At 47.7% G+C, this 26,120-nt stretch overlaps 2 protein-coding genes and 2 pseudogenes across 2 annotated transcripts; 3 read left to right on the plus strand and 1 right to left on the minus strand.

Annotated features, from left to right (window-relative positions):
- Positions 1-13,463: 13,463 nt before the first annotated feature.
- On the plus strand, positions 13,464-14,299 carry LOC147972668 (uncharacterized; annotated as a pseudogene).
- Positions 14,300-15,100: 801 nt separating this feature from the next.
- LOC147972669 (uncharacterized) lies at positions 15,101-19,442 on the minus strand (annotated as a pseudogene).
- Positions 19,443-20,695: 1,253 nt separating this feature from the next.
- On the plus strand, positions 20,696-25,290 carry LOC147972670 (BTB/POZ domain-containing protein At2g46260-like). The gene is made up of 5 exons (XM_087521587.1): positions 20,696-20,989; positions 23,273-23,391; positions 23,470-23,533; positions 23,956-24,232; positions 24,344-25,290. The coding sequence occupies exons 1-5, from the start codon at positions 20,818-20,820 to the stop codon at positions 24,945-24,947; spliced, it is 1,236 nt and encodes a 411-aa protein (XP_087377713.1). The 5' UTR covers positions 20,696-20,817; the 3' UTR covers positions 24,948-25,290.
- LOC147972671 (uncharacterized) lies at positions 21,001-23,266 on the plus strand. The gene has a single exon (XM_087521588.1). It carries the CDS (start codon positions 21,631-21,633, stop codon positions 22,207-22,209), a length of 579 nt encoding a protein of 192 aa, XP_087377714.1. The 5' UTR covers positions 21,001-21,630; the 3' UTR covers positions 22,210-23,266.
- Positions 25,291-26,120: the final 830 nt, after the last annotated feature.

The raw sequence follows: 26,120 nt of genomic DNA on the forward strand, positions 1-26,120 counted from the left end.
AACATAATGGATACTAGGGATCAAACCCTAACAAAACTAACTCGATTACATGATAAATATCATCCAACCCATCACCGTCCAGCAAGCCTGCGATGGAATTACTCACGCACGGCGGTGAGCATCATGAAATTGGTGATGGAGGATGGTTGATGATGACGACAACGACGAATCCCCCTCTCTGGAGCCCCGAACGGACTCCAGATCAGCCCTCCCGAGAGGTTTTAGGGCTTGGCGGCGGCTCCGTATCGTAAAACGCAATGATTTCTTCTCCCTGATTTTTTTCTCATCGAAACTCAATATATAGAGTTGGAGTTGGCATCGGAGGGTCAACAGGGGGCCCACGAGGTAGGGGGGCGCGCCCTGGGGGGGCACCCCCCACCCTCGTGAGAAGGGTGTGGGCCCCCTGGTCTTCATATTTGGCGAGTATTTATTATTATTTTTTCTAAGACCTCTCGTGGAGTTTCAGGTCATTCCAAGAATATTTGTTTTCTACACATAAAACAACATCATGGCAATTCTGCTGAAAACAGTGTCAGTCTGGGTTAGTTCCATTCAAATCATATAAGTTAGAGTCCAAAACAAGGGCAAAAGTGTTTGGAAAAGTAGATACGACAGAGACGTATCAGCACTCACCTCCCCGGCAACGGCACCAGAAAAGATCTTGATGTCTACTACACAACCTTCTTCTTGTAGACGTTGTTGGGCCTCCAAGTGCAGAGGTTTGTAGGACAGTAGCAAATTTCCCTCAAGTGGATGACCTAAGGTTTATCAATCCGTAGGAGGCGTAGGATGAAGATGGTGTCTCTCAAGCAACCCTGCAACCAAATAATAAAGAGTCTCTTGTGTCCCCAACACACCCAATACAATGGTGAATTGTATAGGTGCACTAGTTCGGCAAAGAGATGGTGATACAAGTGGTATATGGATGGTAGATAAAGGTTTTTGTAATCTAAAAATATAAAAATGGCAAGGTAACTAATGATAAAAGTGAGCGTAAACGGTATTGCAATGCTAGTGAACAAGGCCTAGGGTTCATACTTTCACTAGAGCAAGTTCCCTCAACAATAATAACATGATCACATAACTATCCCTCAACATGCAACAAAGAGTCACTCCAAAGTCACTAATAACGGAGAACAAACGAAGAGATTATGGTAGGGTATGAAACCACCTCAAAGTTATTCTTTCCAATCAATCCGTTGGGCTATTCCTATAAGTGTCACAAACAGCCCTAGAGTTCGTACTAGAATAACACCTTAAGACACAAATCAACCAAAACCCTAATGTCACCCTGATACTCCAATGTCACCTCAAGTATCCGTGGGTATGATTATACAATATGCATCACACAATCTCAGATTCATCTATTCAACCAACACATAGAACCTCAAAGAGTGCTCCAAAGTTTCTACCGGATAATCACGACGAAAACGTGTGCCAACCCCTATGCATAGGTTCATGGGCGGAACCCGCAATTTGATCACCAAAACATACATCAAGTGAATCACGTGGTATCCCATTGTCACCACAGATACGCACGGCAAGACATACATCAAGTGTTCTCAAATCTTTAAAGACTCAATCCGATAAGATAACTTCAAAGGGGAAACTCAATTCATTACAAGAGAGTAGAGGGGGGGGGAGAAAACATCATAGGATCAAATATAATAGCAAATCTCGCGATACATCAAGATCGTATCACCTCAAGAACACGAGAGAGAGAGAGATAAAACACATAGCTACTAGTACATACCCTCTGCCCCGAGGGAGAACTACTCCCTCCTCGTCATGGAGAGCACCGGGATGATGAAGATGGCCACCGGAGGGGGATTGCCCCCTCCGGCAGGGTGCCGGAACGGGTCTAGATTGGTTTTCGGTGGCTATGGAGGCTTCTGGCGGCGGAACTCCTGATCTATTGTGCTCCCCGATCGTTTTAGGGTATATGGATATATATATAGGAGGAAGAAGTATGTCAGGGGGGCCACGAGGGGCCCACGAGGGTGGAGGGCGCGCCCCCTGCCTCATGGCCTCCTCGTAGATCCCCTGACGTGCACTCCAAGTCTTTCTGGGCTTCTTCTGATCCAAAAATAAGTTCCATGAAGTTTCAGGTCAATTGGACTCCGTTTGGTTTTCCTTTTCTGCGATATTCTAAAACAAGGTAAAAATAGAAACTGGCACTGGGCTCTGGGCTAATAGGTTAGTCCCAAAAATGATATAAAAGTATATAATAAAGCCCATAAACATCCAAAACAGTAGATAATATAGCATGGAGCAATAAAAAATTATAGATAAGTTGTAGACGTATCAGGTATTAATATGCATATAGGATCTGAACATATGATCTTCCACCAATTAAACCAACTAGCATCAACTACAAGGAGTAATTAACACTACTAGTAACCTACTAGCACCAATCCCGGACTTGGAGACAAGAGATGAACTAGGGTTTTGAGATGAGATGGTGTTGATGAAGATGTTGATGGAGATTGCCCTCTCCCGATGAGAGGAGCGTTGGTGATGACTATGGCGATGATTTCCTCCTCCGGGAGGGAAGGTTCCCTGGCAGAACAGCTCCACCAGAGCCCTAGATTGGTTCCGCCAAGGTTCCGCCTCGTGGCGGTGGAGTTTCGTCCGAGAAGATGGCTTATGATTTTTTCCCATCGAAAGACTCCATATAGCAGAAGATGGCCACCGGAGGGCCACCAGGGTGGCCACGAGGTAGGGGGGTGCGCCCAGGGGGTAGGGCGTGCCCCCACCCTCGTGGGCAGGGTGTGGCCCCCCTGGTGAAGTTCTTGCTCTCAGTATTTTTTATATATTTGGAAAACATCTTCCGTGAAGTTTCAGGACTTTTGGATCTCTGCAGAATATGTCTCTAATATTTGCTCCTTTTCCAGCCCAGAATCCTAGCTGCCGGCATTCTCCCTCTTTATGTAAGACTTGTAAAATAAGAGAGAATAGGCATAAGTATTGTGACATAATGTGTAAAAACAGCCCATAATGCAATAAATATTGATATAAAAGCATGATGCAAAATGGACGTATCAACTCCCCCAAGCTTAGACCTCGCTTGTCCTCAAGCGAAAAGTCGAAATCGAGAAATATGTCCACATGTTTAGATATAGAGGTGTCGATAAAAATAAAATACGGACATGAGGGCATCATGATCATTCTTAGAACAGCAACTCATATAATTCTTTGTCATGTAATCTCTAATGCTAGAGTAATAATTCAATCGCAATATCAAGTATGAATCATAAACTTCATTGAAAACTAACAAACTACAATCTCAGTCATTGAAGCAATTGCAATTTATCATAACATAGGAAAGAGTCAATGTATAAGAGCTTTTCAGCAAGTCCACATACTCAACTATCATATAATCTTTCACAATTGCTGACACTCCCGCAATACTTATGGGTATGGAGTTTTAATTGGACACAGAGAAAGATAGGGGCTTATAGTTTTGCCTCCCAACATTTTACCTCAAGGGTAATGTTAACAGTAATAGTTCATGAAAACTCACATCCAATTAGCCATATATACCAGGATCTTTCCAACATATTGTGCTTGCCAAAGGCTAAAATGTAAAAAGGAAGGGTGCAGATCACCATTACTCTTATGCCCTGTAGGAGATAAAAGTAAAAGATAGGCCCTTCGCAGAGGGAAGCAGAGGTTGCCATGCGCTTTTATGGTTGGATGCACAAAATCTTAATGCAAAAGAACGTCACTTTATATTGCCACTTGTCATATGGACCTTTATTATGCAGTCTGTCGCTTTTATTACTTCCATATCACACGATCGTATAAAGCTTATTTCCTCCACACCAATCAATCATACATATTTAAAGGGCAATTTTTATTGCTTTGCACCGATGAAAACTTACTTGAAGGATCTTATTCAATCCATAGGTAGATATGGTGGACTCTTATGGCAAGACTGGTTTAAGGGTATTTGGAAGCACAAGTAGTATCTCTACTTGGTGCAATGAATTTGGCTAGCATGAGGGGGAAAGGCAAGCTCATCATGTTGGAAGATCCAAGACAATATAATTCATCTCAGATGTAAGAAAACATAACCCATTATGTTGTCTTCCTTGTCCAATGTCAACTCTTTAGCATGTCATATTTTAATGAGTGCTCACAATCATAAAAGATGTCCAAGATAGTATATCTATATGTGAAGACCTCTCTTTCTTTATTACTTCCTATTAATTGCAACGATGACCAAAACTGTGTTTGTCAACCCTCAACAACTTTTATTCATCATACTCTTTCTATGTGAGCTCATTACTCTCCATAAGATTCACATGATCTCTTTGTTTCTTTTTATTGCTTTCTCTTTTCTTTTATTCACTTAGGATCATGGCAAAATAATCAAGCCCTTGACTCAACACTAATCTTTATTATATAGCTCACGGACTCGATTACATAGGAGGATAATAAAGCAAAACTCACAACTAGATCATACTAAGAACTTTTATTCTACTAGATCAAGATATTACCAAAAGGATCGAACTAAGAAAAACGGTAAAGATAAAAGTGATGGTGATACGATACCGGGGCACTCCCCCAAGCTTGGCAGTTGCCAAGTGGAGTGGCCATACCCATGTGGTTATGTCTCCTTTGTTGGTGAAGAAGGTGGGGATGTTGATGATGGATAGTCGCACATTGAGCGTAGGAGGTCTTCTAACTTGCGGATAATGCCCTTGAGTGCGATGATGTGCTCCTTCAACAAAATATTTTCATGTGTGAGATACTTATTTTGTATACGAGCTAACTCAATCATCTTGAAAACTTCGATTTCTATTGGGGTAAGAAGATCCTGATTCAATTGAAGGGTGTCTTCTGTTGCCGGAACTTGGTCCTCCATGGCCTTCTTGATCCCTTCATCCTTGTTGATCTCCATGGGTTCTTCTCTCTTCAGCTCTATCTTCATTAGCCAAGCATCGTTGCCCTCATGGTTGGATGAGGAGGGAGATGACATAGTGCCTGGCCTTGACAACCCTGACAGAAAACAGCTCGAAGGAGATTTTTGCGTGATACAGGAGTCAAAACCCCTGGGAGGTTATATAATGAATTTTTACCGACCAAAATACGTGTCGTGTACGAAAACGGAGTCCAGAGAGCACACGAGGTGCCCACGAGGTAGGGGGGCGCGCCCTCCACCCTCGTGGAGGCCTCGTGTCCTTCCCGGAGTGCTTCTTATTTTTCTAATTTTCTAAATATTCCAAAACGGAGAAATATTGCCTTAAAAACTGTTTTGGAGTCGGTTTACTTACCATACCACATACCTATTCCTTTTCGGAGTCTGAAACATTCCCGAAAGTGTCCCTTATGTATTCCTCCGGGGTTACGGTTTCAATAACATTGGTTTCAACATTTATGGGATTACCTGAGATATAATGTTTGATTCTTTGACCGTTCACCACCTTCGGATTTGTGCCTTCGAAGTTGTTGATTTTTATGGCACCAGAACGGTAGACCTCCTCGATAACGTAAGGACCTTCCCATTTAGAGAGAAGTTTTCCTGCAAAAAATCTTAAACGAGAGTTGTATAGCAATACATAATCACCTACATTAAACTCACGCTTTTGTATCCTTTTGTCATGCCATCTTTTAACTTTTTCCTTAAACAACTTGGCATTTTCATAGGCTTGGGTTCTCCATTCATCAAGTGAGCTAATATCAAATAACCTCTTCTCACCGGCAATTTTAAAATCATAATTAAGTTCTTTAATAGCCCAATAAGCCGTGTGTTCTAGTTCGAGAGGTAAGTGACATGCTTTTCCATAGACCATTTTATACGGAGACATACCCATAGGATTTTTATATGCAGGTCTATAGGCCCATAATGCATCATCTAGTTTCTTGGACCAATTCTTTCTAGACCTATTAAAAGTCTTTTGAAAAATTAATTTTAGTTCTCTATTACTCAATTCTACTTGACCCCTAGACTAAGGGTGATAAGGAGATGCAATTCTATGATTAACATCATATTTAGCAAGCATTTTACGGAAAGCACAATGAATAAAATGTGAACCACCATCAGTCATTAAATATCTAGGGACTCCAAATCTTGGAAAAATAACTTCTTTAAGCATTTTAATAGAAGTGTTATGATCAGCACTACTAGTTGGAATAGCTTCTACCCACTTAGTAACATAATCAACAGCAGCTAAAATATGTGTATAACCATTAGAGCAAGGAAAAGGTCCCATATAGTTAAAGCCCCAAACATCAAATGGTTCAATAACAAGTGAATAATTCATAGGCATTTCTTGACGTCTACTAATATTACCAATTTTTTGACATTCATCACAAGATAAGACAAACTTACGGGCATCCTTGAAGAGAGTAGGCCAATAAAAACCAGATTGCAGTACCTTATGTGCAGTTCTATCTCCAGCATGGTGTCCTCCATAAGCTTCGGAGTGACACTTGTGTAGGATCTGTTCCTGTTCATGCTCAGGTACACAACGTCTAATAACACCATCCACTCCTTCTTTATAAAGATGTGGGTCATCCCAAAAGTAATGCCTCAAATCATAGAAGAACTTTTTCTTTTGTTGGTATGTGAAACTAGGTGGTATAAACTTAGCAACAATGTAATTAGCATAATCAGCATACCATGGAGCAGTATGAGAAGCATTTATGAAATTTAATTGCTCATCAGGAAAGCTATCATCAATAGGTAGTGGGAAATAAACCACATTTTCTAACCTAGACAAGTTGTCTACAACGGGGTTCTCAACTCCTTTTCTATCAACAATATGCAAATCAAATTCTTGTAGCAAGAGAAACTATCTAATAAGTCTAGGTTTAGCATCTTTCTTTTCCATAAGATATTTAATAGCAGCATGATCAGTGTGAATAGTTACTTTAGAATCAACAATATAAGGTCTGAACTTATCACAAGCAAATACAACTGCTAAGAATTCCTTTTCAGTAGTAGCATAATTTCTTTGAGCATTGTCTAGAGTTTTACTAGCATATTGAATACCATTTAGTTTCTTATCAACTCTTTGTCCTAGAACAGCACCTACAACATAATCACTAGCATCACACATAATTTCAAAGGGTAAATTCCAATCAGGTGGCTGGACAATAGGTGCAGAGATCAATGCTTTCTTAAGTATTTCAAATGCTTCTACACAATCATCATCTAAGACAAATAGTATATCTTTTTGTAATAAATTAGTCAGAGGCCGAGAAATTTTTAAGAAGTCCTTAATGAACCTCTTATAAAAACTGGCATGACCCAGGAAACTTCTTATACCTTTGATGTCCTTGGGACATGGCATCTTTTCAATAGCATCAACCTTGGCTTTATCAACTTTAATACCTCTTTCAAAAACTTTATGCCCCAAGACAATACCTTCATTAACCATAAAGTGGCACTTTTCCCAATTCAAGACAAGATTAGTTTCTTCACATCTCTGCAAAACTCGATCAAGGTTGCTCAAGCAATCATCAAAAGAAGATCCATAGACTGAAAAGTCGTCCATGAAAACCTCACAAATCTTTTCACAAAAGTTAGAGAATATAGCCATCATGCATCTGTGAAGGGTAGCAGGTGCATTACATAAACCAAAAGGCATACGTCTATAAGCAAAAGTACCAAAAGGGCATGTAAAAGTAGTCTTTGATTGATCTTTAGCTGACACAGGTATTTGAGAGAAACCAGAATAACCATCTAGAAAGCAAAAATGTGTATGTTTGGACAATCTTTCTAGCATTTGATCGATAAAAGGTAAGGGGTAATGATCTTTTTTAGTAGCCTTATTTAATTTGCGGAAATCAATTACCATCCTATAACCTGTAATAATTCTTTTAGGAATCAATTCATCTTTATCATTAGGAACAATAGTAATACCTCCCTTCTTAGCGACACAATGGACAGGGCTTACCCACTGACTACCAGCAACTGGATAAATTATACCTGCCTCAAGGAGCTTTAGTATCTTCTTTCTTACCACTTCTTTAATTTTAGTATTCAGCCGGCGTTGATGATCACGAACTGGTTTAGCATCTTCTTCCAGATTAATTTTATGTTGACATAGAGTGGGAATATTGCCCTTAAGATCATCAAGAGTATACCCAATAGCAGCACGGTGCTTCTTTAGAGTTTTCAATAATATCTCTTCCTCATGCTCTGAAAGGTTAGCACTAATAATAACAGGATATATCTTTTTCTCATCAAGATAAGCATATTTAAGAGTATCAGGTAACGGTTTAAGCTCAAACACGGGATCACCCTTGGGTGGAGGAGGATCCCCTAGGATTTCAACAGGTAAATTGTTTTTCAGAATAGGTTCCTATTTAAAGAATACTTCATCTAATTCCCTTCTTTCATTCATAAACATATCATTTTCATGGTCTAGCAAATATTGTTCTAAAGGATCACTAGGAGGTACGGCAATAGAAGCAAGACCAATAATTTCATCCTTACTAGGTAATTCTTCTTCACGGTGTTGTCTACTGTATTTAGAGAAATTAAATTCATGAGTCATATCATCTAAACCGACAGTAACAACATCTCTTTTGCAATCTATGGTAGCATTAACAGTGTTTAAGAAGGGTCTACCAAATATAATGGGGCAAAAGCTATCTTGTGGGGAACCAAGAACAAGAAAATCAGCAGGATGTTTAATTTTCCCACACAAGACTTCAACATCTCTAACAATTCCCATTGGTGAAATAGTATCTCTATTGGCAAGTTTAATTGTGACATCAATATCTTCCATCTCAGCAGGTGCAATATGATGCATAACTTCTTGGTATAAGGAATAAGGTATTGCACTAGCACTAGCACCCATATCACATAAGCCATGATAACAATGATCTCCTATTTTAACAGAAATAACATGCATGCCTACCACAGGTCTAGGTTTATCTTTAGCACAAGGTTTAGCAATTCTAGCAGTTTCATCACAGAAATAAATAACATGCCCATCAATATTATCAGACAAGAGATCTTTAACAATAGCAATATTAGGTTCAACTTTAACTTGCTCAGGAGGTGTATATGTTTTAATATTGCTTTTACGAACTACAGTTGAAGCTTTAGCATGATCCTTTATCCTAACAAGGAAAGGTGGTTTCTCAACATAAGAAGTAGGAACAATAGGATCATTATAAGTGATAGTCTTTTCTTCAACTTTAATAGGTGCAGCTACTTTTACTTCTATGGGAGGATGATATTTAAACCACTTCTCCTTGGGGAGATCAACATAGGCAGCAAAAGATTCACAGAAAGAAGCTACTATCTCAGAGTCAAGTCCATATTTAGTGCTAAATTTACGAAAAATATTGGTATCCATAAAAGATTTAACACAATCAAAACTAGGTGTCATACCTGACTCCTTACATTGTCGAGGTCCCAATCTTCAGAGTTGCGTTTAATTCTTTCCAATAAATCCCATTTGAATTCAATAGTCTTCATCATAAAAGAGCCAGCACAAGAAGTATCAAGCATGGTGCGATTGTTACCAGAAAGCCGAGCATAAAATTTTTGAATAATCATTTCTCTTGAGAGCTCATGATTGGGGCATGAATACAACATTGATTTAAGCCTCCCCCAAGCTTGGGCGATGTTTTCTCCTTCGCGAGGCCAAAATATATATATATATATATATATATATATATATAATTGCGATCACGATGAACAAGATGCATAGGATAAAACTTCTGATGAAATTCCAATTTCAATTGTTTGTAATTCCAAGACCTCATATCATCACATAGCCTATACCATGTCGATGCATCTCCCCTCAAAGATAAAGGGAAGACCTTCTTCTTAACAACATCTCCGGGTACACCTGCAAGCTTAAATAATCCACAAACTTCATCCACATATATCAGATGTTCATCAGGATGTTTTGTTCCATCTCCTAAGAAAGGATTAGCTAGCAATTTTTCTATCATACCCGCAGGAACTTCAAAGCAAGCATTTTCATTTTCATTTTCAGTAGGTTCAGTAGGTTGAGGAGCAACTCTTTGCTCTACTGGTCGGGGTGAAGATACCCCGAACAAGCCCCTCAATGGATTACTTTCCATAGTAACAAGTGACAGTAAATTTCAGCACACTATATAAATTTTTCCTTACCAAATTCCCCCTACCAAAGGCGCTTCACTACCTGGCAACGGCACCAGAAAAGAGTCTTGATGACCCACAAGTTTAGGGGATCTATCGTAGTCCTTTCGATAAGTAAGAGTGTCGAACCCAACGAGGAGCAGAAGGAAATGATAAGCGGTTTCCAGCAAGGTATTCTCTGCAAGTACTGAAATAAGTGGTAACAGATAGTTTTGTGATAGGATAATTTGTAACGAGCAACAAGTAACAAAAGTAAATAAAGTGCAGCAAGGTGGCCCAATCCTTTTGTAGCAAAGGACAAGCCTGGACAAACTCTTATATGATGTAAAGCGCTCCCGAGGACACATGGGAATATCGTCAAGCTAGTTTTCATCACGTTCATATGATTCGCGTTCGGTACTTTGATAATTTGGTATGTGGGTGGACTGGTGCTTGGGTGCTGCCCTTACTTGGACAAGCATCCCACTTCTAATTAACCTCTATTGCAAGCATCCGCAACTACAACAAAAGTATTAAGGTAAACCTAACCATAGCATGAAACATATGGATCCAAATCAGCCCCTTACGAAGCAACGCATAAACTAGGGTTTAAGCTTCTGTCATTCTAGCAACCCATCATCTACTTATTACTCCCCAATGCCTTCCTCTAGGCCCAAATAATGGTGAAGTGTCATGTAGTCGACGTTCACATAACACCACTAGAGGAGAGACAACATACATCTCATCAAAATATCGAACTAATACCAAATTCACATGACTACTAATAGCAAGACTTCTCCCATGTCCTCAGGAACAAAAGTAACTACTCACAAAGCATAAACATGTTCATAATTAGAGGGGTATTAATATGCATATAGGATCTGAACATATGATCTTCCACCAATTAAACCAACTAGCATCAACTACAAGGAGTAATTAACCCTACTAGCAACCTACTAGCACCAATCCCGGACTTGGAGACAAGAATTGGATACAAGAGATGAACTAGGGTTTTGAGATGAGATGGTTCTGATGAAGATGTTGATGGAGATTGCCCTCTCCCGATGAGAGGAGCATTGGTGATGACGATGGCGATGATTTCCCCCTCCGGGAGGGAAGGTTCCTCGGCAGAACAGCTCAGCCAGAGCCCTAGATTGGTTCCGCCAAGGTTCCGCCTCGTGGCGGCGGAGTTTCATCTGAGAAGATGGATTATGATTTTTTTCCCATCGAAAGACTCCATATAGCAGAAGATGCCCACTGGAGGGCCACCGGGGGGCCCACGAGGTAGGGGGGCGCGCCCCCACCCTCGTGGGTACGGTGTGGCCCCCCTGGTGAAGTTCTTGCTCTTAGTATTTTTTATATATTTGGAAAACATCTTCTGTGAAGTTTCAGGATTTTTGGAGCTGTGCAGAATAGGTCTCTAATATTTGCTCCTTTTCTAGCCCAGAATCCCAGCTGTCGGCATTCTCCCTCTCTATGTAAACCTTGTAAAATAAGAGAGAATAGGCATAAGTATTGTGACATAATGTGTAATAACAACCCATAATGCAATAAATATTGATATAAAAGCATGATGCAAAATGGACGTATCACGTCCCCACATGGTGGCTGGTCAACTACCACCCGCATCTTTATTAATGGCTACCACCTACCAAGGGCCCACACGTCAGCGATGGCGGGCGTCCTTTTTTAATCCAAGCGTGCAGGGGGCGTCATCCGCTTCTAACCTCCTCCACATGTAGCCACCTTCTTGCTCCCCTGCCGACGACAACCCTAGCGCCACCATGGGCTTCTTCTCCACCAAGAACAAGGGCAAGGCCCTCGTTGTCTCTTCACGTGCGCTTCCCCGCCTCCGCTGGTGACTTCCCGCTCGGTGAGGCAGTGGCTACATGTCCTGGTGCACCAGGCGAGGTGGCACTGGGAGAACCGTATCCCCCTCCTGTATCCCGACGTGATGCTGCCACACGACTGGCATTTGGATCTAGAGCGGATCCCGGTGCCGGCGGTGCCGCGGGCGCACGCGAAGGAGGTGCAATGCCGGCGGGAGCTGCTAACGTCGGAGCAGCGCCTCAACCCGGCCTACGCATTAGACCCTCCCGATTGGGAGGTCTAGTTCGCGCTCGAGCACGAGAAGCAGCGCCGGCATGGAGTCCAGCACGTTTGTGCTGGCACCCCGTTGCCCCTGTCGTGCACGAGAAGGACCGGGAGGAAGAGGTCGCCTACCAGGAGGCGCTGGCGGCCATGCAGAACAACGTAGAGGACGAGCGGCGCAAGGCGAAGGAGGAGGAGGCGGCGTACCAGGCGCGACTGCAGGAGGCCATCGCGCTCTCCACTTTAGGCGACTGCGTCCTGCCGCCGCTGATACTGCCATCCCCTGCCAAGGCCGAGATGGTGATGTCCCTTGTGTCGACGACCCATCGGTTCAGCTGGGATGGAGTGGTGCGCAAGTGGGTCAGCGCGCCCTCATCTGGCTTGGGGCGACGCCGACATAGGAGCAACTCTACCTCCAATAGTGGAGGACGCGCTGGCTGGCGGAGGAGCGCTGATGGAGAGCGCCAGATGCAGTCGGAGCGCGAGGCGGAGGAGGAGGAACGCCGCGTCCATGACGGAGGACGTCGCCAAAGTTTGGAAGACGGCGTTCCCCTGGGCTGGCCCGCCGCCGATGCTCGTCGACCTCACCCGCCCTGACGCCGATGACGCCGACGAGGACGCCTAGGGCAGAGCGCGCACCTCATTTTCTGTTTTATTTATTAATGTTTTAATTAATATAATGTGGACTCTCTCCGGTCTTTATGACCGGCATTATGTTTAGTTAACGTTTTAGTTTCAAAATATTTCCATTTTTTCATTTTTCGTGCACGCACAAAAGATGGGTCGGGCCAGTGTTGGGCGCAAACGCCGACACAAACGTGAAACTGGACATGGGCGTCCGCTCGTGCGCCCGTTTGGGTCGGTCGGTTGGAGTTGCTCTTAGGCCAACTCCACCGCACGACCCTATCCCGTCCGACCCCGTCCGTTTGGTGTAAAAGGGACAAACCAGACGACCCAGCGCGCGACAGCCTGGACCCATCTGGTCCGTTTTGTGTCCGGGCCGACCCATTTCGAGCGCAAACATGCGCCAGGTTTGAGTCGCGGCAGACATCAAACAGACGCGATTCTCATCCGCATCGGGGCCACTTGGCAGGCGGGCGGCCCGGACATTAATGTGCATGCGCGGGCGGCCCCACCTGTCATCTGCCCAGGTGAACGGTCGTCGTTCTTCTTAAATGGGAAGGCCGTGGACCAGTCGTCGTCCACACTCCCTAGTCCAGCCCGCTGCCTCCTCGAAACCGACACCCCCAAACCCTATCCTCTCCCCGTCCTCGAACTCGCCGGCCGGCCGCTCGCAGCCATGGGGTTCTGGAACCACGGCTGCAAGGGGAAGCACGACCGTGAGGCCGGCTCCTCCTTGGGGCACCTCCGCGGCTCCGTGAAAGAGGAGGCCGCATCGCCACCGTGTCTGGCCCCCGCGCCCGCCCCATTCACCATCGGCCCTAGGGCCGCCGGCGAGCGCGATCGGCAGTACATCAACGCGGATGTATGCAGACGCTATTGGGAGATGAGGACGCCGGTCCCGTGGAGCGACGTCCACCTCCCCAACAACTGGCACCTCTCCGCCGAAAGGGTCCCGATCCCGCCGGTCCTGACGAGCGGCCGTGCGCGCCGCCAGGAGATCGAGCGCCGCCGCTGCCTCCTCCCCGACGACCTCTACTACGATGATAGGTATGCCCCGACTCTGTGCTCTGGGACACCTGGCTAAGGGACAAGCACGACGTGCGGCGCGCCTCTTTCTTCGCCGGCACGTCGTCGGGGCCGCGACGGCCACGCCGGGAGGTGCGCGGGCGTATGCGGGTGCGCGGCCTCACGCCCACGCCGTCGCCTCCCCCATCTCCGTCGCCACCTCCACCTCCTCGCATGACAGCGGAGGAGGAGGCCCGGATCATGCAACGTGTCATGGAGGACTCCATGAACATGCACGATGAGCGCCAATGGCCGGGCCTCGAGGAGACGATGGCCCTCTCTGCGGCCGGCGACGTCACGATCCCCGAGCTGGAGATGGCGAGGGTGGATGAGGTGATGGAGGAGGAGCCGGTGGCCGCGTTCCACCTGGGCCTAGTGGGCCAGCACTGGAGCTGGTCATGCACGACTCCGGAGATGGCCGACGCCGTGGGGGGCATGAACTGGTGACCCACGCCGCCACGGTCACCGGAGCGGGACGCGTCGCCACTGCAGGAGGTGGTGCAGGCACCTCCCGCCTTCCAGCCCGCCCCATCTACCACGGACCGCCGGCCCACCTCTGGATGCCGCCGGACTACGTCGACCTCGTCAGCGATGACGACGACACTGACGGCCACGGCCACGACATCGACGGGCAGGGCAGGGCAGGAATGCGCGGGCGGCCAGAAGACGGCGTTTTTTATGTTAATTATGGCAATGTAAACCGTGGAACTGGGCCGTTTTGTGGCCATCATCTTCAATTATGTTTTATGTTTTTATGCTTTATTTACTTTTTTCGGCATTTTATTTTAGTTTTTATGTTTTTTTAATCATGTCCACTCCGGACATGATTTGGGATGCGGCCGCGCGCTGGGCGCATCCACGACCCAACAGACAGAAGCGGACATGGGCGAACCCATTGCCGCCGCGAACGGACGAAATCCGGTCAAACCGGACGTCCGTTTCGGGTCGTGCGATGGAGTTGGTCTTAGGAGGACAGTGGTATCTGCAGCCCATCAAAGTTCAAGTCTTAGCGGTCATATTTTTCTGAATTTATTTCAGAATTTTCGGCATGCGTATTTGTTACGTCCCTCTTGCTCGATCTACTCAATTCATGGCGATATAGGGGAATTCGGGGCTAGGGTTCTTGAGAGGAGAAGGGGATCGAGAGGGAGAGGTTACAGGAGGTGGGAGGATAGGGGAAAGACAAGGGGAAGCAATCCACTCATTCCCACCGTGCCCTAACACCTCGGACTCACTCCTACTTATCGATCACCCACCAAGCTCCCAGGTGGCCGGGTCGAACAGCCTGTTGGGCTTCTTGGTCCTCTTGGGCCGGGCCTCCTGGTGGCCTGTAGTAGTAGGGGCCGTGACATCCCCCGGTCTTCAAAAACGGCTTGTCCCCAAGCCGCAGCACCTGGAAAACGGCTCCTGAGCTCGAAGAAGTCCTCCCAGGTTGCCAGCGCCTCCGGTTGCGAAGTCCACTTGATCAGCACTTGAGGAAGTTGCGCCTGTCCTTTGGTGACGACCCGGCGAGCGAGCACACGTTCAGGAAAACCCGGCGCTGCGTGCGCCAACGGTGGTTCCGGAAGAGCAGTCACAACGTCGGTGCCCGGTGGCAGCGCTGCTTGCAGCAGGGACACGTGGAACACTGGGTGAACACGACTGCCTTCTGGAAGCTGGACGCGATACGCCACTGCTCCAATGCGCGCCGTCACCTGAAAGGGACCAAAGTACTTGAAGGATAGCTTATGGTTAGCCCGAGCCGCGACTGAGACCTGCACATAAGGCTGTAGCTTCACGTACACCCAGTCTCCCACTGCAAAGGCTCGCTCCGATCGATGCTTATCCGCCTGATCTTTCATCCGCTGCCTGGATCGTTCCAACTGCTGCTTTAACAAGGCTGAAACCACTGCCCTTTCCTCATGCCAGGTTACCAAATCCACTGGGGCTGATGCGGATGCGTCCAAGATCCCGAAATGGCGAGGAGGGTGCCCATACAACATCTCAAACGGCGAAGCCTGCAGCGCAGAGTGAGATGACGTATTGTACCAGAAATCGGCGAGGTGCAGCCACTGGAGCCATCTATGTGGGCAGGAATGAGCAAAACAACGAAGATAGGTCTCCATGCACTGATTCACTCTCTCGGTGGTTCCATCAGTCTAGGGATGATACGCAGAAGACATCCGGAGCTCGGTCCCCGCTTGTTTGAACATTTCCTTCCAAAAAAGACTGGTGAAAACTTTATCACGGTCTGAGACCAAAGCATGAGGCAGCCCGTGAAGCTTGTAGACATGAGTCATGAATGCGGTCGCGACTTGCAAGGCTGAGAAAGGATGAGCAAGAGGAATGAAGTGAGCATACCTGGTCAACTTGTGTACCACTACCAGGATGCACGAGTAACCCCGAGACACTGGCAATCCTTCCACGAAATCCAGAGTAACTGTATGCCACGCATGAGGTGGAATGGGCAGGGGTTCGAGCAGTCCAGGAGTACGGATTCGTTCACTTTTGGATTGCTTGCACACACTGCAGTTAGACACCAGGTTCACCACATCTTGCTTCATTCCAGGCCAAGCGAACAAGCGTCGCAATCTATCATAGGTGGCATGAATGCCAGAGTGGCCCCCTGTGGCACTAGCATGAATGGCATGCAAGAGTTTCTGTTGCATAGCTGTATTGGCACCAATCCACACCCTGCCTTTGTAAAAAAATCACCCCATGTCGAACAGAATAGTCAGAGGCTGTGTCTCCCATCTCGTTGCAGCGAAGCAAGATCTCCTTAGCATTTCCATCAGTCTGGTAGCCCTGCACTACTTCATCCAGCCAAACAGGTAGAGCCACCGATATCGCCGAAACTTCTGCATCTCGTCGCGATAAGGCATCGGCCGCTTTGTTCTCAACCCCTTTCCTGTACACCACTTTGTATTGCATCCCCATGAGTTTTGTGTAAGCACGTCTCTGCCAGGGAGTCACTAGCCGTTGGTCGTTCAAATGAGACAATGCGCTTTGGTCTGTGCGGATGATGAACTCACTCCCTTGCAGATAGGCACGCCATCGATCAACTGCCATCAAGATTGCCATGTATTCTTTCTCGTAGGTGGACAAACCACGGTTCCTTGGTCCCAACGCTTTGCTGAGAATAGCCAGCGGGTGCCCATCTTGAATCAGTACAGCCCCCACCCCAAACTTACAGGCATCAGTCTCAATTTCGAACGGTCTGTCAAACCGAGGAAGTGCCAACACAGGGGCTGAAATTAAAGATTTTTTTTAGATGGTTGAATGCCTCCTCAGCCTCGGCCGACCACACAAAAATAGAGTGTTTCTTCAGCATATTTGTCAAAGGACGACCGATGAGCCCAAAATCACGTACAAATCGCCTATAATAGCCTGCCAGACCAAGAAACCCTCGCACTTACTTAACTCCAGTAGGTGTCGGCCAATCTCTGACAGCTGCGATATTCTTCTCATCGGTGGCGACACCCTGCTCGCTGATGACGTGTCCCAAGTAGGTGAGTTGTTGCTGGGCGAATTTGCACTTGGACAACTTTACCTTAAGTTGGTGTTTGTCCAACAGTTCAAAGACTTTTCGGAGAAGTTTGATGTGCTCTTCCAAAGTCTCATTATGGACCAGGATGTCGTCGATGAACACTAGAACTCCATGCCGCAACAAGGGACCCAATACATAGTGCATGCCCCCTTGAAAAGTTCCCGGACCACAGCACAGTCCATATGCCAACACTTTGAACTCATAGTGCCCCAGGTGGGTTTTGAGCGCCGTTTTGTAAACATCCTCGGGTGCCATACGAATCTGGTGATATCCCGCCTTCAAGTCCAGGCAGGTAAACCATTTGGATCCCGCAAGCTCATCAAGAAGCTCCTCAATAACTGGCATGGGAAAACGATCCTTAACGGTGATGGCATTGAGCTGCCGGTAATCCACGCAAAATCGCCAGGACATATCTTTCTTTTGAACCAGCAGGACTGGTGAAGCAAACGGACTGTAGCTGGGCTGAATGATGCCTTGATCTAGCATCTCTTGAACCTGCTTCTCTATTTCATCTTTCTGAAACGGACTGTACCGATATGGCTTGATGTTCACTGGTTGAGCGCCAGGTATGAGTGGTATTTTGTGATCAAAAGGCCGAGCAGGTGGTAGGCCTTTCGGAGCCTCGAACAAGGACTGGAATTCGTCGATGATTTTTGCTATTGGGGGTGGTATCTCCATCTCAGGCTGCTGTTTCTGCTTGTTATCCACAACTTGGAGATGCACCAGTTGATGCACATCATTACAGCTCATCATGAAGTGCAGTTGATCCGTAGTCACAGGATAGCACTCTTTGGTGTGAGGTTGTATGCCACTCAACATGATCTTCTTCCCATGGTGGTTGAAAGCCATTCTCTTGTCTCCCCAGTGCACGTCCATAGGACTGTGTTGCTCTAACCAGTCCATTCCAATGATCATGTCATAGCACCCCAATGGCAGAACCTTGAGGCCAGAAGTAAACTTGTGCCCTTGTACTTACCACCCACATTGCGTGATAGCATGGTCGTTGAGAAGCTGACCTCCGTCTGCTATTTTCACCTTCAGAACATTGGAGATCTTGTGCACTCCTTTCAAACAGCCAGCCAGATCAGAACTAACAAAACTGTGCGAACTGCCCGAGTCGACAAGCATCAACACCTGCTGATTCTGAATCTTGCCTTGCAACCGCAGAGTCTGAGGTGCGACTGAGCCTTGCACTGCTGCGCTGGATATGGTGTGACATTCACTTGCAGTATCTGAGTGTTCCCCACCTGTCGAGCCACTGGACAAACCCAACACATCAAACATTTCCTGCACAACGTGGAGTTGCACTGCTGCTGCACACTTGTGCTCTCGACTCCACCTCTCTCCACACATGTAACAGAGGCCTCTGGCTCGACGATAGGCACGCAGGGTTGCCAGTCGATCTTCCACAGAACTGCCCCCCTTTAGCCCATCAGCGGCTGCTCCCCGACGTTCATCTGTCGGCACGGCGACCGCAGGAGGTGGCCGTCCCGGAGGTGCTGGCAACGGCATGGCCCCTTTGAGATGGGAGCGGCTGCTCATGCCGTTCCCCGCGGTGCTCTCCGAGCGTCTTGGCTCCCGTCGTTTGGAAATCTCCAGCGCCTCTTCCTGTAAATAAGCCAACGAAACAGCAGTATCGAGGTCTTTTGGATTATGAACCAAAACAACAACGCGGATCTCGTCGCGCAAACCATCCACAAATCGTGAGGGAAAAAGGGCAGGATCCCAAGTAGTGCTGTGGGCTAACAAGGAATGCATTATCTCAGTGAATTTAGTGGTGTAATCGATCACGGAATCAGTTTGTTTCAAGTGAAACAACTGACGCAGCAGCACCGTGAACTCATTCCTCTCAAACTGCTCACAGACAGTGGTGCAAAAGTGTTCCCACTCCATGTGACGCAAATCGAAATCGCTGTTTTCGAGCCACACCATAGCGGCCCCAGTGAAATGCATCGCGGCGGTGTCCACCCAAAGCACCGGATCTAAGCGGAAAACCCGGAAGTACGACTCGCAATTTCGTTTCCAACTACGAGGTCGTTCCCCCTAGAATTGAGGGAAATCCATCTTAGGCCTCGGAATGACAGAGCTGTGGTGACGATAAGGGCTCTGAGATCGTGGAGGAAGAGGACTGCCAGATCTGGACATGCCCCTCAAAGGCGACCGCCCAGGTGCTCGGGAGCAATGATCGACCGAAAATTGACCCGCCGTGGAAAGGAAATTCGGAGATGGTGCCATACCCGTGACCGGAGGCGGGACTAGAGTGGTGACCACTCCAGAGCCGACCCCCCCGGTGAGCTTGGTCGACGCGGTGGCCATCTGGCCCTTGGAGGCTGCTGCCGGCTTGGTTTTGTGGCGCGCCTCTGGGTCGATGGAAGATGGGAGGCAGATCCCCCGGTTTGAGCCCGAGCACAGGGTTCCGCGCGATGACGTCCAGCTCCTTGCGCACCCCGCCCAACTCCTGCTGCACATCGGAGAGTGATTTCTCCAACGCGGGCTTCCAGGCGGCCAGGTCAGCCACCACCGGCTGGATCTCCGAGATGAGGGTGGTCGTCGCCGCCACCGCCTTCTGGATGGCCTCATTCTGATCCTGGATGGCCTTGAGCGCCGCCGCCATCTCCTCCACTCTCTGCTCCATCTCACCCGCCTGTCGCTGCTGGCGCGTGGTGAACGTCGGCTTCTTCAAGTAATCCGGTAGCTCTGATACCATATGTTACGTCCCTCTTGCTCGATCTACTCAATTCATGGCGATACAGGGGAATTCGGGGCTAGGGTTCTTGAGAGGAGAAGGGGATCGAGAGGGAGAGGTTACAGGAGGTGGGTGGATAGGGGAAAGACAAGGGGAAGCGATCCACTCATTCCCACCGTGCCCTAACACCTCGGGCTCACTCCTACTTATCGATCACCCACCAAGCTCCCAGGTGGCCGGGTCGAACAGCCTGTTGGGCTTCTTGGTCCTCTTAGGCCGGGCCTCCTGGTGGCCTGTAGTAGTAGGGGCCGTGACAGTATTTAATTGAAGAAGACTTTTTCGTGGACTACGAGACGCTTAAAGTGACGTCGTCAATCTTAAAATGATACGTGAGATACTCGTAGAAACAGAGTGTACGACGTGTGCATGCGTCCATATAGGTGGGTGGGTGTATTAACGAACGTTTCTGTCTGGTGTCAAAAAGACGTGCGAGTCACGACGACGGGCAGCGAGGGAGGTGGAAGGTGGTGACGTCTCACGACGACGGGCAGCGAGGGAGGTGGAAGGTGGTGACGTCGCACGTGGACGGCATGCACTTCCGTCGGCTGTTACTAGTAGTAGTAGGAGTGTATATCCCCACAGGCCACAGCACTCCCAGCAACCAGCTGCCTCCGTCCGTTCCCTTTTCTTCCTCCCCCCTACGCCGCAACTCCTGCAGGGTTCCAGCCAGCGAGCGTGCACGCGAGAAGACTGATGTCGACGGGAGCGGGAGCGGGAGCGGAGCCGGAGACGGACGACGGCTACGAGTCCGTCTTCAACGTGGAGGCCTTCTCCGACAGGGAGCTGCGGGTAGAGGTTGTCGGCCGCCACGACGACGCGCCCGGTCCCGGCGCCAGCCGCAAGCGCCGCCGCGAGGAGGACAAAGGTGCGTGCATCCAGGCCTCCGTTGGTGCGTCGGTGGTGCCGTTGACATTTTTATAGTCTTCTATCTAATTTTATGTACTACCTTTTCTCCGGGTGTTAGTTTATTTCGTAACGTACATCCTCCATCCCAAATTACTAACATCTATATTTAGACAAATCTAAAATTAAATAATTTGCCATGAAGGGTTGTGATTCTTCATTAGCTAGTACTCCCTCTGTTTCTCAATATAAGTCTTTTTTACAGATTTTAATATGAACTATATAGTACATAACAAAATGAGTGAATCTACACTCTAAAATACGTCCATATACATCCGTATGTAGTTGATATTGAAATCTCCAAAAAGACTTGTATTTAGGCATGGAGGGAGTAATAAATTTGTCTGTACTTGCTTTAGAGCATCTCCAACAGGCGCGGCAAAACGCGCGCCCGCGCGGTAAAAGCAGTTTTTCTCGCGCGCTCGAGCGGTGGCGGGAAGTTACCGCGCGCAGGAGAAAACGGCACGCGGCGCGGTAGATTTGGCGCGCCGCTTCACGCGTGCCTATAAAGTCCCGTGCTTCGCCACGCGCACAGAACAGCCACGCGCCCTCCTCCTCGCAGCCTCGCCGCTTCGCTGCTTTCTGCGCCACCACCGCGCCACCATGCCGCCGCGCCGCCGGGGTGCTTCGGGCTTTCGCAGCGTCCGCGAGCGCCCCAACGGCTGGTACTCCGCCGAGATACGGGCCGGCAACGTCCGGCTCGGCCTCGGGACATTTCGGAGCGCGCGCGAGGCGGCCCGCGCGTACGACACAGCGGCGTGGCGCTTGGAGAGGCCCCGGTCGAAGATGAATTTCCGGGACGTCTTCACGCGCGAGGAGGCGCAGCGCGTCGCCCCTCCGCCGCGTCTCATCACGGACATGGACCGTGCCGACCACTCTCGGCGACATCGCCGTCTCCTCGTCGCCGAGGAGGACGAGCGAGCCATGGCGGAGTGGCGCCTTCGCCACCCAGAGGACGTCGACGCCGAGCGTGCCTACTGGGCGGAGAGGACGGCAAGGCGCCGCTCGGAGCGGGCGGACCGACGTCAGCGGAAGGCAGTGGCGAATGAGCAGTGCGACATCGTCTCCGCAGGTGGGAGGTCGTTCTTCACCTCGTACGATGAACGTTGGGACGACATATGGCTCTCAACCTCGGACGACGCCGAGGAGAATGATGATGGTGATGGTAGCGATTTGGAGTAGTTTTCTATCTATGTATGCCGTAGTAGTTTCTATCTATCTATCTATGCCGTAGTAGTATCTATCTATCTATGTATGTCGAACTATCTATCTATCTATCTATGCCGCAGTAGTTGCACCGATGTAAAATATCTTTGTATCGTTTTTTTATCTATGTAATTTTAATTTAAAAAATATTGTAGAATGAGCGTGCGCTGCATTTTATCGCGCCTGCTGGAGCTGCGCGCGCGCGCGGCTGCTGGAGCAAACACTGCGCGCCGCGCCAAACCAGGCGATGGGCGCGCGCCAAATCCGTTTTTACCGCGCGGCGCGTTGGGCGCCTGTTGGAGATGCTCTTAAGGCAATTAATTTAGGTTTAGGTTCTTCATATTTGTGGATAATTTAGGTTTAGGCATATCTGATGAATGGATATCAGATTTATCCTAACGAAGCAAGCAACAAACTTATAGAAAAGGTTCTTTTATATTTGTCTACATAGTATCTAGCACTAACGTCATCCTCCTTTTCTTAAAAAAATCTAGCACTAACGTCCTTTCCAGGACTTGACGGAGGAAGTATGTGACTAGAAGTAGACATTTCGCTTTGCCTGTAGGTTTACTTGTTCTGTTGGTTGTTTTTGGCGCGTGGCTCTTTTCGTAATTTGTAGGAGACTGGGAGGTGACCATGGTGTGAGATCCATTGAAGACGCATATAAATTGTTGAAGAGCCCATGACCTGAAGCATCAGAAGATTCAGTTCACTCGATCTTTTTTCTTCAGAAAGTTCTATTTAGCGTTTTTCCACAAAGGTTGAAGAGAAAGGAACCGAGGCAGCACATGAGAAGGCTGTCTGGGCTAGAACTCACGGGAGAAATAAATACTGGCTTGACGGATATTCTTACCTGCAAATATTTTTTTTGAGAAAATCTTACCTGCAAATAACTTGTCTAGTAATTCTGCTCACATCGAGAAACATGATGTTCCACATATTTTTACCAGCAAAAAGCTTATCTAGTAATTCTGTTATGTGCCTTATTCTCCTAGTGTTGCATGTTACTCTATATTTATCCAACCTTGGTATTTTGCAGGTGATGATGGAGAAGATATTGACTCATCTCGTACTGTGACGAGTACACCGGTTTTGCGAGTTGAGACTATTTATGTCAGCTCGGCGATTCTTGCTGCAAAAAGTAGTTTCTTTTACAAGGTAATTCTGACGATCTACTGAAATGCATTTGTTCTATAATCTGTCCCTCATCTTTCTGATAAGTTTCATGCTCCTTAGCTTTTCTCAAATGGCATGAAAGAATCTGGCCAGAGGCAGGCAACAGTCAGAATTGCTGATTCAGGTAATGGTGTACCGTACTATTATTTGCCTTTTTATAACTGCTGTAAATAGTTTGCCATTGTGATTTTATTATTGATGTATGCACCTTTTGAAGAAAAAATGTGAAAATTATAGAGGGGCCTGTTTAGAGTTACTTTGATGATTAATTGCCTATTGTCATTTCATCTACAGACTTTGCCTCCCAGGTTTCACAATTGATCATTACACTTGAGAAAGCATTTTTGCGTAAAACATTTTTTATTCCTTTTCTTTTCTACTCCCTCCGTAAACTAATATAAGAGTGTTTAGATCACTATTTTAGTAATCTAAACGCTCTTATATTACTTTAGAGAGAGGGTACTTCTTTATTTATTGTTATTACTGTTTGAGATTTATTGCACTGTTTCATCAATCCTTATGCCTCCTTGCTTTCATTTTCAACAGAGGAGAAAGCCTTCATGGAGCTGTTACGCTTTATGTATAGTGGAAAGTTGACAACAACTGAGCCTACTCCTCTGGTTGATATATTGATGGCTGCTGACAAATTTGAGGTCGTTTCCTGCATGAAGCGTTGCGTTCAGCTTCTCATGGTCCTGCCTATGACTCCAGAATCTGCATTGATGTGCCTTGATCTCCCATGTTCCATTTCAATGGTAGCAGACCTGACAGAGGCAGCCAAGAAATTCCTTGCCGAAAGGTACACGGAATTCCTGTCAACAGAGTAAGTGATCCCATATTCCCATTGGATTGAGATACCTACTCTCCTTTTCCCATTATTAGGAAGCATGCGGACATTGTTGTCACAAAGTCACATGTTTTTGCTGCACTGCAGGTTCCAAGATGAACTTATGAGGATGCCTCCTGCTGGGATTGAGGCCATCTTATCAAGGAATGACTTCGGGGTTGCTTCTGAGGTAGCTGTCTATGACTTCGTCCTCAGGTGGGCCTGTTCACCTTGCTCAAATTCTGAAGAAAGAAGGAACATCTCGAGTTCTCGGTTACTTCCACTAGTGCGTCTTCGTATGACCAATGCTGCTTTTTATTCTTGCCGCACTCTTAACTGGGCTGTGAAGCGTGAGCAGTGCCGCTCTCTGCGTAAACTGAAAACAATACTCAGTCAGCCATTCAGCTGGGAAGAGCATGTCTTCTCCCTCTCGGCATGCTGGCTTGGTCATGTTGGTCTCAATATAGAGATGGTACGAAACAAAGGGCCAGCAAGGACAGTACATTTTGAGTTTGAGGCAAAGAGAAAGCCGTTATTGCAGTTTGTGACCTGTTACACGGGCACCTTAACCAAGGACTGTCGGGGGGTTATTGCATCCATGGGACGCCTTGGCATTCCTTGGCCGGGGTTCGTTGCTGACGACAGCCCCTTCTTCATCGACGACATGCTCCATCTGCGAGTTAAGCTCAAGATAATGCAGGGGCCCAAGTGATGCCTGCGTCAACTGCTAGCTTGATGGGCCTCGCTCGAGTCCCTTTTTGCTCTTTGTGAGCGAGGAGGAAACATGAAGAAACCTGAACTTGATGCTGGGGACTTCACCATCTCACATACTCTTGCCAGTATCGAATCTGTTATGTCTGCATGTGTGTGCTCTGCTATACACCGAAGGTGCTCACCAGTTAATGCTCTCTTTGTTGTAAGTTGCTAATATATGTGTGGCTAAGGAGCTGACTGATTTGATGCAGTGGTATCCTTAGAATTTATATTATGTGATAATCTGTTGATGGTGGACATTTTAGAAGATATACTGCCTAGCAGTCAATAATTTTGGTTAACACCGCTCCCTGGAGTTGGAACGTTGGCAAGTAGATGATACATGATACGCTCCGCGTTGCTGTGGCAATTTTGTTAAAAAAAGCATGATTAGGTGCTACATAAACAACTAAAACTAATGAAAAGAAAACATAAGAGTATTATCGATTTACACTTCAAAAATATTTAAAAACATATGAAGCATATGAAATGTATAAAAGAGGGGCCGCAGTGAGAGACAGGACTAGACTCCTTCGGCTCTCGCGACCGCGTCGCCCCCGCAGGTGACCTGTTGTGCCTCCACCCCCCCTTCCCCAGAGGCCCTCCTCCACCCCCTTCCGTTCCCCCTCCCGCCGTCGCCGGCGTGCACGGCCGGGCCTGTCCCGGGTGGCGCCGGCGGCCCCTGCTTTTCCCCTCCCGGAGGCACTCCTGCGCGGGGCGACGCGTCTCCTGGTGGTGCGCTCAGGCAGCGGGGGTCCGGCGGGGCATCCTGGCGCGGACAAGGGAGGTCGGCTGCTCGGCGGCATAGGCTGGCGGCGTCCGCTCGGCTCAGATCTGGGCCCCATTTGGGCCTGGGCGGGCCGGCAGATCCTGTGTTGACGTCGAAGCCCCCTAGAGGTGGATATGGCGAGTAGGGAGTATGGGTGCGCTGTTGCCGCTTACTACAGCGCGAGGAAGGAGGCTTTGCGGGCCCGAATTGGGTCGGGCCAGGGCCGGGAGGCCTGGTGTGCCTCTTCTGCCATGTCCAGTCGGCTACCACGACGGCACCGGAGGCAGTGACCTCCCGCGTGACGGCGGTGGAGGTAGTTCCCTCCTGCGCGGCCTCGGTGTTGCCGTCCCTGATTCCTTGCGA

The sequence above is a fragment of the Triticum urartu genome, chromosome 5A (genome assembly GCF_056163025.1).
Source record: "Triticum urartu cultivar PI428250 chromosome 5A, HENAU_Tu73, whole genome shotgun sequence".
In the NCBI taxonomy this organism is placed as follows: domain Eukaryota; kingdom Viridiplantae; phylum Streptophyta; class Magnoliopsida; order Poales; family Poaceae; genus Triticum; species Triticum urartu.

Excerpts from the sequence above, each read along its gene's own strand:
- LOC147972670 (XM_087521587.1), top strand. The coding sequence starts at position 20,818 with ATGTCGACGGGAGCGGGAGCGGGAGCGGAGCCGGAGACGGACGACGGC. Across the intron at positions 20,990-23,272 it reads CCGCCGCGAGGAGGACAAAG|GTGATGATGGAGAAGATATT; the intron begins GTGCGTGCATCC and ends GGTATTTTGCAG. Across the intron at positions 23,534-23,955 it reads AGTCAGAATTGCTGATTCAG|AGGAGAAAGCCTTCATGGAG; the intron begins GTAATGGTGTAC and ends CATTTTCAACAG.
- LOC147972671 (XM_087521588.1), top strand. The coding sequence starts at position 21,631 with ATGCCGCCGCGCCGCCGGGGTGCTTCGGGCTTTCGCAGCGTCCGCGAG.